This window comes from Aplidium turbinatum, chromosome 4 (genome assembly GCF_918807975.1).
Source record: "Aplidium turbinatum chromosome 4, kaAplTurb1.1, whole genome shotgun sequence".
NCBI lineage: Eukaryota > Metazoa > Chordata > Ascidiacea > Aplousobranchia > Polyclinidae > Aplidium > Aplidium turbinatum.
In genome coordinates, this window is record NC_137475.1 from 37,074,929 (window position 1) to 37,089,107 (window position 14,179).

Sequence of the window (14,179 nt, forward strand, 5' to 3'; positions counted from 1 at the left end):
TTGTAGAATGCACTTTTCAAATATCTTCTTTTTGCAGGATCGGTTGGATCAAGTACCCAAAGGTATGTATTAAGGCGGCCACTCAGCTGAAGTGGGGCACATCAGCGATGCCGTATTTGACTTACCTTACGCTTGTTGTTCAACCAAAAAGAAACTGAAGATTTTGAGTACCAACCTCAAGCTAGCATGCGTGTTGACTCATACAAAATCAGTAAATAGCTATTAGGTTGTTGATCTTTTTCAGGTCCAATGGGGAATATACTGGATGTAAATCTCAATAGAGGACTCGACTTCTTTGAGGGAGACATCAAGCTGCCGCTTAGAAATCCGCAAGAAAAAAACGCAATCTTAGATGAAAGTCTCAAGTAGGCCTACGTATTTCCTAGCTTGGACTTCAAAATACTCAGCTATAATTGGACTTAATATTGGTAGCAGTAATGGTAACAGTTGTAGTAGTTTGAGAGAATACGTTAGACGCACTTTTTGAATCAAATATATTTTATTTACGTTTGAAAAAATCTTATTCTAAATTATGTGTTATTTGTCAGCACAAGCATTGTGAAATGAAACATAGATACATGCAGATTTTTCAACATTCCATATTAACCAGGTGGATACCCGTCATTCCATACGACATCCATTCACAATTTTCATTTGATGTTAAAGAAAAGATTGAAGCCGTACTTCGCGAATACAGCGTCAGATTATGTATTGACTTCAAACGTCGTGAGAACGAGAATAACTTCCTAATGTACACGAAGGACAGCGGGTAATTGCTACTGTATGGTCATCTTTAAATAGGATTTGATAATATTTGTTCACTGTTATATGAAGATACAATAAACGAACAAATGTTTACTTACAACAGCTTTGAGTGCTGAGAAGAATAGCAGCAGGTTGCAATCTTTATTTCTGTATGTTCTGTTTGGGAGTTGAAGCCCGATATTGTGCAATGTGTAAAAAGCAATGTTATCTATACAGTTGTAAAGGCAATTGGGCATAGCAAGGAATTTAAGTCATCAACGACGTTTGTACTTTAATTTTTAAACCGTAAAGGTGTATGAAGTAGGCCTGTTCTAAAATATAAGGTTTAGCCGAACTATAAAACATAACACTCTGATTTTTCTGTGGCAATAAAATAGCCTCCAACAGGTGGAGACTTCTTCGAAATTTCAAAATTTAAAATACTAATCGTCTTAATTACAGCAGCCTATGTCTATTTTGTCATGTTGATGGAAAAATGTCCTATGAGATTTGATCCCATCACATTGCCAAAATGGATTCCGGCATCTCGGAAAACCACTCACCCTCTCCAAGGGTTTGAACTGTAACTGAGGAGGTTATTAAACACTTATTTCAAAAATGACTCTTTTTGCCCAAAATATATCTATCTGGTTTAACAATGCATCCCAACAGAAGAAAATGAATAGTAACTGATTTATTGCATCAAAACACCCCATCGTGTATCTTGGTGTTTATTGCTGACCATTAAAATAAATATTTTGTTCTCTTTTCTTGTTCCCAGAAATCAGCAACGCTATTTTAGTTGTGAACCAAAAGTCGCTGAAATCAAAACTGATGATCAAAACAAATCGCATCCAATTGTATTGGAAAGTTTCTCATTGCGCAGTGACTTATTTACTCGGTTAAAGCCGCCGTTAAAACACAAGATTTATGACATGGCGTTACAGCTGATGGTGTGGGATGAGCTGAATATAAACACGAACAGTATTTGCACTAAACAATAAACATGCATTGCTTATTTTTAAGAATTTTCATGTTCAATTTCACTCGAGTTGTAAACTAATTTGAAAATGGAGATCTGGAAAATCATTCGTTTATCAAAACCCAAATGTGGCCACAAGAAGTTGTACTGTATACGAGTTATGAGCTTGACACTGCTTTTCTAACTTGTTTAAACTGCTTTTTTCCAGTTGCTACTCGTCGGTTGGTATGATTGGAAATGAGCAGACTGTTTCTATTGGAGAGGGTTGCGAAAGCCATGGCGTGATAGAGCATGAAACAATGCATGCTCTAGGATTCTGGCACGAGCAATCGCGGTTAGTAGAAGCAAGAAATTTTTAGTTGTTATGATATTTTTTGAAACAAATGCTTCAGTTTTATACCACCTGATCCTTTGGTGCTGGCAATGAGTAAAAACAAATGAAAGAAATAAGTAATTGAAGGTGATCGGATGTCACTATGTCAGCTATTGTAAAGTTTGTTGCAAGCAGGGCTGTGGAGTGGGAGTCGTGGAGTTGGAGTCGGATGGATTTTGGAGTATCCAGACTTCATTGTATTCACATCATCTTAAAAAATGACCTTTGTTACTATACAGTACAATAAAGAAAACTTGTAACAATAACATATGACATTAATTGCAATCTTGTGCAGCTACGACCGTGACACGTATGTTGACATAAAATGGGATAACATTCAAAGCGGAAAAGAGCACAACTTCGAAAAGTTTACTGAAGAGAAGGTAACATACGTTAAAATACGTTACGTTAAAATACGTAAAAATACGTTAAAAAATTAAAAGTAAAAATAGACCAATCGGGACCATAGATTGCACGATCAAGGTACAAATTTACTATTATAGCTGATTTTAGAAGAACATTCAAACGATTATTTTAGCAGTTATTGATAACACTCCGGCAGTAACTGGAGTGTAGTGTTGAGATTAGTCTCCTGTAAAGGATTAACGGGGATCGCCACGTGAAGGCTCTCAACATGATCCCCATTGATAACACTAACAGTAAATAATGAAAAACGGTCATAATGGAAGCTGTTTTACCGTGAATCCTATGCAACACTTATTTTTCAACTTTGAAAACTAGAGTATTTTTGTATGAGAAGAAAACTTTGCTTAAAAATTAACCCAACATAATTCATTTAAACATTTATTTTCGGCTACTCAAACTTTTTGTGATACGTTTTACTCTAATAACAGAAAATTGTTATATTTTAGATCACGACGCTTGGTGAACCCTATGATTACTCCTCCATCATGCACTACCATAACACTGCATTTTCAAGCAATGGTGAACCCACAATTGTAGCGCTAATGCCAGGCGCAGACAGCATGGGTCAGCGTGACGGCTTCTCTCTGATAGACCTCAAAAAGTTACGAAAGTTATACGATTGCGGTAAAATGACAACCTAAAGACGTAATCTTAATTAGTGTTGATTATTCATAGAAAGTGCAATCTAATTGTTTTCAACAGGGGTCACCTGTCTTGCATAGTCGTGGGTAGGCTACTATAGGTCTCTGCTAAGTTGGCATGTCCCACAGAAACTTGTTCTAAAAATAGCACAACGCATGGTCTGAGTTTAAAACTTAACTTTATTCTGTTTCAGTACTTTTGAATAAAATTGCTTTGGTATGTTCATATAAATTTAAATCTGTTTTGGTGATTGTAAACTGAAAAAAACTTGACTAGGCTACCACAATCCACAAGCTGTTGAAAATGATAACCAGTATACAATATTCTCAAAGTTTTGTCAGTTAGCGTGATTGACTTCATCAAGCGGCCCAAAAACAATCTATCTGTTCAGCAGCAGAATGGCCCAACACATAAACATTTTGCCGCTAAACAGGTTGAATTTACTTGTATTAGCTCTAAAATAGAGCAGTCGCTGCGACTGACAAATAGTGGAAAATAAAGCTGCCATCATTTTCAACAAATTTATAACGAAACATATCCAAAAGGAAAATATCCCGACTGGAAAACATCTTTATTTTTGGAGAGAGTGGATATTTTCCGAGTGGATGCTTTCCTGGTCGACATTTTCCGAGTGGGCATTTTCCAGACAAGATTTTTTTTTTTATGAATATTTTTCGGTTGAAATAATATGAATGTTTTTTGTATAGATTTTTTTTCGTATAGTTTTTACCAAATACCGAATTAATGCGAGTGATATCTGCAGAGGACATTGAGGGTTGGACAAGCTGGACAGATTGGAGCGAGTGCGACATCAACTGCCAAAAGTACAAGATGCGCTTTTGTGAAGGGGTGAATTGTACACAGGAAACAGAAACAGAATGGAAACCTTGCAAAGAAGAATGCGTTGGTAAGTCGATAAAACTGTCTGGGCAGTGTGCAACATGACTATTTTGCTAATAGGGGTAGACCATGTATTTGTCAAGAGTTGCAGAAGACATCAAATTGCGCTTCAATAATTCAAGCAGTAATGTAGGATTTGAGCCCCCTTTGTTCCTGCTTGCCTTCGTTTATTTTAGCAACATTGACACACAAGTAGCTTAATAGGCCTAGCTAGTTCATAGTAAGCTATCCAGCTTCTCTTTGTCTCTAAACGAACTTCAAATTGATAGAGCTGTGGCCTAAGTCTAGCAGGACTCTCTTATCCAGTCAAAATTCAGGCTTAATGTTTAAGTTTGAAAAAATATTGGTTAGGCTATATTTGGGCCTGAAGTTCGTTGTTTGAGAAAATCTTAACACGTTTCACCTTGTCATAGCTGGTGATTCATCTGGAAAAGTAACTTTGGAGTTGTTTGATGCTTTTTCTTTATGAAGTTAACTGAGGAACAGAACTACGCGTGTACTCTTTGCCAGTGCACAAACCGAACTAATAATAATAATGTTATGGTTTTATTTATTGTCGCTCTACAACAGCTAAGGTCTTTTAGCGACAGGGCTCATTTTAAATTTATATCAGGTTTACGATGTTATCACATTATTACCCGACTCATTCTCACTGCGCTATGCAGGATAGAACACAATCGGTGCCATTTTTAAAGTCTTCGGTTTGACCCGACCTGGAATCGATCTCAGATCTACCAGCACCAGAGCCGAAGGCGAAACCACTCGGCCACTGAGCTGGTACACACCGAACTGATTAAACTGAATAATAAACTCGTTGCAGTCAGTGCAAGAATGTAGCTTCAGGAGAATCAGACATTTTTCGCGCTGATTGCAACAAGCAGTGCTTTCAGTATATTATTACAAATACTACAACAGGAGTGTCAACGGATTCGTGTTAAGTGTGGTTTTGGCTTTTTAGTTTCGGGTTGGGGGTTGGGTTGAGGTCAAAATGTAACACTCAATTGTACTCGATATTGTTTTAATAAGCCTTGTTCCAGTCGGTAAAGACCCCGATTGCCCGGCCACAGTCGTTGAAGGCAGTTATGGAATTGTGACATCACCGATGTACCCTTACAATTACAAAAACGGTGTGGAATGCACTCAAACAATCATGGCGCCATCGGGAAAAAACATTCAACTGATTTTCGAGTTTGTTGACGTGGAAGATTATGAAGGAATTTGCTATTACGATTGGATAAAGGTAATCAAAAAAGAAACAAATAATGGCTTTTTCTTTAAATAGCAGCATTGAAACTACAAAGAATACAGCATTTTGTCTTCTCAATTGCATCAAAATAGCCAACTACATCATAATGAAAAATTTCGACTTGGACACAATGGTGCACAGAAACCAATATCAAGCTCTGTTTGTTATTAATGATTTTGAAATCATTGGAATAATGTTATTCAACTCAATAACATTGTTGTCGATCATTTGTTAAGGATTTAATTCTTTCCCAAAGTTCTGCTTTTTTATTTGACACCGCTCTTTGAAAGTAATGTACAATATTGCAGTGCACTATCAATAGAAGAAATGACACTTGAAGATAGAACCAGAGGTGGGCAGTAACTAGTTACAAAAGTAACTAGTTACTGTAACTAGTTACTTTTTGAGTAACTGTAACGGTAACTTCGTTACTATTTTCCAAAAGTAACGAAACGCGGTAACTAGTTCCTATTTTAGCCCCTTTTCAACAGTTACAGTTACAAGTTACTTTTGTATTGAAATTTATGTTTCTAATTGCCGTCCATTACTCTGCACATGTTTGTGTCATGCTTTATGCGTGTTTGCTACGCGTTGCTCAATAATGCATTCTTCTCGCAGCTGTATCGGAGCAGCACTGCCCATGCGCGGCGCTCTTGTTTTGTGATCTTATGGAGCAGAATTGCCATATTGGCAAATTCATCGCCAAAATCCAGAAATCTGACGATTTTTTAAGACGTTTGGCTTCATATTTATGGTTTGGCGATTTGGCTCTTTTTTAGCGCTTTTTGAGAACTGATTTGGTTAAATTAATTGCTTTTGGTGATTGATCAATATGTGACTTTCGATGCAATGTTTAGCAAAAGTGTTTGGCAACACTTGATAGCTCAGTTCATGCTTGTCGTATAGCTGCCAGAGGTGTACAGGAGTCGTATTTTTGGAGTATTTAGGACCCGGAGTCTCGGTGTTACGTTCACTGTTCGCAACCTTATTGCATCATTGTTTTCTCGATTCAAAATTGGAAGTCGATGTCTAAGTAACTTCGAGTCATAGCAGGGAAAACAAATTATTTCCTTTGTTTCGAGAATTTAAAGAGAATATAGTTTCGGAAGAGAGTTTTCTTTTTTGTACTAAAGACAGGCAAAACACAACAATACCACAGGGTTGAGCATTACAACAATATAGTTTACATATTTACAAGGAGTTTAACAGTCAAACGTTTTCGGCTTAACTTAAGCCCTCATCAGGAATCTGAAAATATGTATAAATTGTAATAAATTTAAACTTTTTGAAAGTAACTATAACTAACTGACTATAAGCATCAAGAAACACGCAACGATTATAAGCAATAGTGTGGAAAACAGACAAACGGAAAACAAACTACATTAGGAAAAGGCAACTGCGTAACTAGAAAAGAATTTGCACCACAGGGTGCGTGATACATCTAATAAATGGTGAGGAGAATGGATGCGCCTCCCGCAAATAATTGTTTGTTTAAATTTGGATTACAGCGTTTATGTTGAGATTTATGAGTAACTGAAAGTAACTAGTAACTGTAACTAGTAACGGTAACTAGTTACATTTTTGAAATCGGTAACTGTAACGGTAACTCAGTTACTATTTTGGCCAAGTAACTGTAACTGTAACTCAGTTACTTTTGAAAGTAACTTTGCCCACCTCTGGATAGAACAATGTAACCAGATATGTGCACTGTGCGAATATCTTACCTATTGTAGGCTACATCATTTTGTTTTATTTATTGTAAACTCATCCACAACCATTGCGCTTCATATATTACTGTCGCAACTAATCAACATCAACTCAACACCAACACATTTAACGCAGTTGTACGATGGAAATGATACGACTGCTCCACTTGCTGGGACGTTTTGCGGCAAGTCTGCTCCACCGTCCTTTGTATCAACCGGAAACTCTTTAACCATCAACTTTTACTCCGATGATTCAGTGTCACAGAGAGGATTTCTCGCAAATTACATCACGTGTATGTGTTTGAGATTTTTGTTGTCGTATCCTAGCTTACGCGTGATAATTAGCAAGCCGGCAAGGAGCCAATCTTCGTGTCCACTCTCAGGCATGCCTTGTGTTCTGCTAAAGACATAGCCCTATGCTTTTGAGAGGTATCGAACCAGCGCCCATTCGAGTGACATACCAGGGCTTTCACTTTCAGCACTCGGCTATGCAGCCAACTGCTGGAATGTTGCTTTTGATGATATATAAATGCAACAACAATAGATTGCAAATGAAAATACAGTAAAATGCATTAGTTAGATTGGAAGATTGCGTTATTTCATCCATGAATCACTAATTAATTGCTGATGCGAAAACATCATTGCAATTCAAACATAGATTATTTTTAAAAGAAATTTTTATGTTAATTATTCAGAAAATAGACAAAAATCATGTGGCGGAATTATAGAGATATCATAAACTTTGAATTTATTTTAACTCTCATTGTCTTCGATTTTATATCAACGTTTAAAAGCCTCTATCCATGTACAATGCATGCAAGCCAATTGGCTAAAATTGAACTTTAGAAGAGGCGCTTTCTCAGGCCGGATAGATATATTGCGAGTAGGAGGTCGCACATAGCTCGGAACTGCAAGTTTTTGTTTGACTCTCTGCAGGAGCTAACGTCAGAACTTGTGTTTAAACTTTCTGACGTTAACTCCTGAAAAGAGTCAAACAAAAACCTGCAGTTTCGAGCTATGTGCAACCTTATACTCGTATATGCCAAGTTTTGTCTCACCAATCAAAGTTATCTAAAGTTAAACATAAGCATGCACATTCAAGTACTTGAGCGGTAGAAAAAGACAACATTTTTCAAAATATTTTACACGGGGTGTTTTTATAAATGATGTAAAATCACTGCTTGGTAGCCCCTAAAAATTTACATTGTTAATTTTTCTAAAACACGCTAGTGTCATTGTACATTACATTTGCCATATCTGTTTACTCCATCTGTTTACTTCATGTTGATTTTTTAGCTGAATCCCAATCCCCACATCACATTTGCCACTTTGAGGGTGAACTTGGTGCCTGCGGTTGGATTCAAGATGATACGGATGACTTTGATTGGTCGAGAACAAGTGGGCCAACTGGAAGTGATGGCACAGGGCCATCGTATGATCACACAACCAAGCAAGACCAAGGCAAGTTTTTCTGTGACTACAGAACATAATTTCTTAGTTTTTAAAGCAGAGGTTCTCAACCTTGATGCCTTCCGTCTAGGTATGGTCCAAACTCAATGTGTTACTTTTTGGAGTTGGCTACACGATTCTAACATCAAATCTATCGACAAGTAAAACGGATCAATTCAAACGGCGTTTGTATTACTTTAAAACAGGTGTTCTTTCGAAGACCTGTGCATGTTTCGGCCAACGCTTCTGTGTCTACACCGTTTATCTACTTACAATGGTGGTGTGCGAATACAACTTATCATAATCGTTTAGCTTTCAACTTATCGATCTTTCTTTTCATTTTCTGATAAACAAAGCAATCTAACAACTTTGCATTCAGGTTATTACATGTTCATTGAAACGTCATCACCTCAAACAATGGGAATGAAAGCTCGATTGCTCTCACCTATCATTCCAGCGCCATCTAGCGGACACTGTCTAGAATTTTCTTACAACATGTTCGGGGAAAATATTGACAACTTGAGAGTGTTTCAAATGCAAACGGTTAGACAAGCATGGGTGTCGAGTTGGAGTTAAAAATTTGTGTAGTTGGAGTTGTGCATTTTTCGTTCGCTGTACATCTCTGATGATAACACTTTTATCAAGATTTTTTATTCAATCTGGCTGAAAAAGTATCAAATAGGCTAGTACTATAGAAGTATATGGTGCATACAAGCAAAAAACAACTGGGTAGTTTTTATATATTTCTTTTGATGTCTTCGTGGCATTTTATAAAAATTTTTATTTACGTCACATACGGTTTAGAATAAGATTAAACTCTTATTTTCTTTATGTGGAGTTACAAACTGCAAAATACTAAAACTTTCCTTTTTGTTTCTACCTACTTTCATTGAGTCTTCAACAAAAATGATCTGTTTCAGGTTTCCCCTGGAGAAGTTGAAAGCTTCACAATCTTTACTGCCACTGGTAACCAAGGCAACAATGATTGGTTGACTGCCAAAATAAACGTCTATGGACCATTCTCGTATAAGGTTGGCTTAGGATGGACTGATAGGTTTACTACCACAACAAAATCGAAACCAGTTAAAACAAGCAAAACACACCACATCTTTGTAGAACATAGCAGGGCTCTCCGAGCACGAAGGAGAAAACTTGAGCACTGGCTTGCACAATTAAATTCTATTACAACAAATTTTAAGAAGTAGTATAGATTACGGTAGCCTATATAGATTTTGAACTTAATCTACAGTATATACTGTAATGTAAACGCAGCTTTAATGACGTATACTGTAGATACCATTAAAATTACATATAATTTCAACATTATTTACATGATTTCAACGTTGCTAAACGTTGAGACAGTCGGCAAAAATAAAAGTGACTTTTAACTTCAATAAATTGGCAAAGATATGTTACATATTTAAGGTCCTTGCTGATTAGCAAATTTCTTTTCCTGCAGTTGGCTTTCCAGGCCATCCGGGGGAATGGATGGAAAGGTGACATCGCCATTGATGATGTCACAATTTACTCCAGGCCTTGTGCATGCGAAGAATTCGATCTAAACTGTTACAACGGTACATTAAAACAATCTTGTAATTTTGAAAAACAAGTTTGTTAAAATTTCTTAAACACAGCATAAGTTATAGTATTCTTATCTGCTTACATAAAGGATTTCAAGAGAATAAACGCCTAATGTATTGAGCCAAGGTATAGGATTTCCTTGCTTGACATTTAGGCTACAACACTGAACGAACTGATAAAAATATGTTTTTTTCATTTTTTATTATTTTAAGGGTTGTTTGCTTTGCATTTATTGACTGCTCATTACTTCACGGGAGAAAAAAGTTTTTTTTTTTTTACTTTTGCAGGTGTTCCGGTGTGTCCTAATGAACAAGAGTTATGAAGAGAAAAATATAATTAACCATATCTTAACTATTTTGCAATGTATTTTTGTTAAAATTAGCATGATCCATTGCATTTTTATCAATAAATTAAAGATTAGAAAAAAAAACAAATTAAAGACTGCTAAAGTAACAAACAAGGCTTTGTTGAGAAAATAAAGTTGAAATTTTAAAAATCTGCAGCAAACCAGCACCCAACGAACAATACTTTGTTCACAAAACGGAAAGGTGTTTTGACCTTTTGGATCCATAGTTTTAACATTCAATCAAAACCATCACTTAAGCGGTTCTTACATTCTGTTTTTCAACTTTCAAAAACATTAATAAACTTGATGTTTAGAAGTTCTATTCATCCCGTGTTCATCCCCATTCAAATTGCTGTGTGGTTCTGTGCGCTAAAATTATTTTCATGTTGTATAAATTATACCTTAAAAAGAGAAGTTGATTAGTCAAATGCATTTCAATCTATTTCAGTTGATGGGAGAAATGTTGAAAATACATTCAGCCGAAGTATAAGTTTCAACTCTTAGCTTAGGCCTACTTGCTGATAAAAGGTGAAATAGGTGTTATTGATTAATACTTGCTGATTGCCATAAGTTGTGTTTGCGCTATATTTTTGAATAAAAGTTGATTCTTAAGTTCCACATGGCTGTGCACTTGTGCAGAGGTGTGGCTGACAAAAGTCGCAATGCATATCATGGAAAATTTTTATTGAATGTCCAAAAAAGCTCAACAAGCAAGGTTGTGTTGAGATTTTACTTATTAAGTTCCATGTCATTTTCGCTTTGCAAAATTTTAAGATTTGCCACAAACAGATAACGACCGCATGTAATACAAGGGCGTAGCTACGGGGAGCGGCTTGGGAGAGCAATCGCCTCCACAAAATTTTATCTTGCCCCTCCAAAAGTGAGTTTTAATAGACCACGTTTAAATGACATTTAAATGACATTTAATCGTTAAAAATGACAATGACAAATGACGCTTAAATGACATTTAATCAACGTTATAATACCGTTGTATTACATGCTGAATGACGTTTTATAAATGTTTGGTTACATTCAGTAGCTATATTATTAAACAAACTTTTTGTTTTAAATATTAAAGTGTTCGTCACCCCCAACAGTTAGCTTTGCCCCCTTATTTTTTTTCTGCTACGTTCCTGATGCAATATGCAACCTACAAGCATTGTCGTGAACAAGTAAGGGATTATTTTTTGTAGGATTTATAACGTGCATGAGCGGTGATTTGGAAAGCGATTTAAGATGTGCACTTGTGCATTTCTTGCCGATCAAACAGTGGCAAAAGTATTTTGGGGTGCTTCATAAAAAACTAACCTTCAATTAAGTGATGCTTTATTTTCAGTTCAGTTTGCTTTTATATCTGACCATTTCAACAAATAACGATATACCAAACATAGCAGAGGTCTAGAAAAAGGTAGTTGTTACAATTTACGTCTAGAATAAATGGATGCAACGTTAAAAAATCAATGTGGAAAGGTAACTTAACAAAATAATAACAGTCCATGTCAGATCCACCAAAGCATGACATAGCATAGCTTACCAATTCAATGTAGGAGTGCAAAGCTATTTGTTGCTGTGAAGATACGAGATAAAGTGAATAGGAAAGCAAGAAAGCCAACCTCTGTATCCACTTTCAAGCGTGTCATATCTTTTGACATACAAGCAAATGCTTTCGGTCAGTGTTGAACCGACGTCTTTCAATAGTTGGTCAGATGCGAGCAAAATTCCTTCGTTTGTAAGGACCACAGCCTTGTAACTTAGAATCTAAACTAATTTGTCTGTCTGTGCTCTTTGCCTCCTTATCATAGAAAAAAAAAAAAATGATCGCAATTTTCTTTAAACAAACTCGTACAGCATAATTTTTTCATTTTTAATGCATTTATGATTTTTATCGTAGGTTCAACAGAACATTGAACAAGAAAGAAACTTAATATCTTGATTGTATTTAAAGACCTCGTAGTTAGCCCATCTTACTTTGCGATAAATCGAAACAATTGCAAAGTGGCTGTAGAGTGTAGAATGTCATGCATTGTACCCATAAAATTGGTTCAAAAAATAGACAGTATTTCAAAACAGAAAGCAGCTACTGAGTTTTCAGTCGGAGAGAAACTTGTGGGTATAACAATTTTTTTTAACTTGAGTTAGTGCAAAAAAATTAAAATTGCTTGCAGCCCTCGATTACAAAGTGCTATAACGAAAAGTGCTAATTCATTGATGAAGCAGGTGGACTTCACATATTTAAAAAAAGTCAATAACATTATGATATATTAAGTAGTATGGCTATAAAAATGCGTGATTAGATAAAATGGCTGCAATACTTCATGCCGAATAATGCAAGTAAAAAGCTTACTATAATAAATTCATTAAAGTTTTAAAAATGGGTTTACAGAAGTTAATAGATCAGTATTAATTTTATCTTGCACTTTTGACTTTTCGTTTTTATCTGAATTAAATTAAAAACTATCAATCTTTTACAAGACATCGAAAAACGTGACAGGAATAAAAGAGCGATGGCGTGATGAGTAATATCCAACATGGCGATGGCCACAATAGATGTATTGAAATTTATTTTATGTCCATCAGAACAAAAATTGCAATCTAGGTTTTTGCTATGACTTAGATTACGAGTTCAATAAAGCCATAATCTGTCACAACATGGCTATTTAAATGAATAATAGAATAATGAAAATAAAGAAGAACGCAGTCTACCCTCTATAACTTAGTTAGACGACCCCGTTTGATAGAACCAGGCTACAGCTGAAAGAAGACCGTTTTTTTTAGACCCGAATCAATTTTTCTATAATTTAAATTTTCCATTTCACATAACAAGCAATTTGTTACTACTGTAGTGTCAAAAAAAAGATTGCCGTCAATGGAAACTAAGTCTTTATAAATCTCTATTTTTGCTGTCTTTGGCATGGTCGGACAGGGATTTGAACCTACGATTGCCGACGCAGTGGCAGGAATTTTATCAGCAAAGCTACTGAGGTTGTTAATGCAATCAGTATTCGAATTATTTATGATTTTTATGGCAGGAACATCTCACAAAGCTCCATTCCTTGTGGCACTGACATGCAAGTGTAAAACAGAAATCACTTCACCTTTTTCAAAAACGACAAAAACAAATAAGTTACAACGTACTCACTAATATAAATAAAACTGTTTCAGACAAACCTAAACTCATTGATAATTTTTAGGTTTTACAAATCTAAAATAAAAATTAATACATATTAAAGCCTAAACCGTTTCAAAGGAATTTAGGGTCTTCTGATTGACCCCTAGATAATCTTTTTGGTTTACTTCCTGTTGCAATTGACGTCAGAAGCGTGAGGCCAGCAATTTGATATTTTGTTTAGTAAGAAATACCTTTTGAAGCAGACGTCAACAAGATAAAGATTGTGATATTTCACAACTTTATAAACAGGCACGGCCCGACAACTCATTTTTAAAGTAGGTAGTCGCCATTTAAGAGCACGACATACCTGGTACACTGTCAGTGATGACCGTTGGAGTAGCGCAACTCGTAGGCTGACGCCATTACTTCTGCTCTGTTAGTATCGGTTGTAGATGATGTCAAAGTTTTGAACAATGTAACTTTTCAAAATTTATGTAAAAACCACTGCTGTTGCTAGTGGAGTTATTATGTTCGGATTCAAATTGTTTTTTCAAATAAATTGTGAAATTTCTACGCGCAAAATAATTAAACTTTTTAAAGCGTTTAAAACGAAGCTTTGCCATATTTCGAAAAATGTTTCGCCCATCATAGGTAGTTCCACTTCTTGTATGCCGG

The 14,179-nt window shown here is 35.8% G+C and overlaps 1 protein-coding gene across 1 annotated transcript; it reads left to right on the plus strand.

The window, feature by feature from the left end:
- Positions 1–248: 248 nt before the first annotated feature.
- LOC145769342 (astacin-like metalloendopeptidase) lies at positions 249–11,011 on the plus strand. The gene is made up of 13 exons (XM_082580953.1): positions 249–365; positions 611–769; positions 1,935–2,060; positions 2,395–2,482; positions 2,972–3,149; positions 3,931–4,074; positions 5,105–5,307; positions 7,156–7,312; positions 8,316–8,480; positions 8,848–9,011; positions 9,389–9,499; positions 9,928–10,042; positions 10,337–11,011. The coding sequence occupies exons 1-13, from the start codon at positions 250–252 to the stop codon at positions 10,369–10,371; spliced, it is 1,761 nt and encodes a 586-aa protein (XP_082437079.1). The 5' UTR covers position 249; the 3' UTR covers positions 10,372–11,011.
- Positions 11,012–14,179: the final 3,168 nt, after the last annotated feature.

What these genes read in the sequence shown, in the direction of transcription:
- LOC145769342 (XM_082580953.1), top strand. Translation starts at nt 250, where the DNA reads ATGGGGAATATACTGGATGTAAATCTCAATAGAGGACTCGACTTCTTT. An exon ending in ACGAAAGTTATACGATTGCG is followed by an intron (nt 3,150 to 3,930) that starts GTAAAATGACAA and finishes TGATATCTGCAG; the next exon opens with AGGACATTGAGGGTTGGACA. An exon ending in ATGGACCATTCTCGTATAAG is followed by an intron (nt 9,500 to 9,927) that starts GTTGGCTTAGGA and finishes CTTTTCCTGCAG; the next exon opens with TTGGCTTTCCAGGCCATCCG.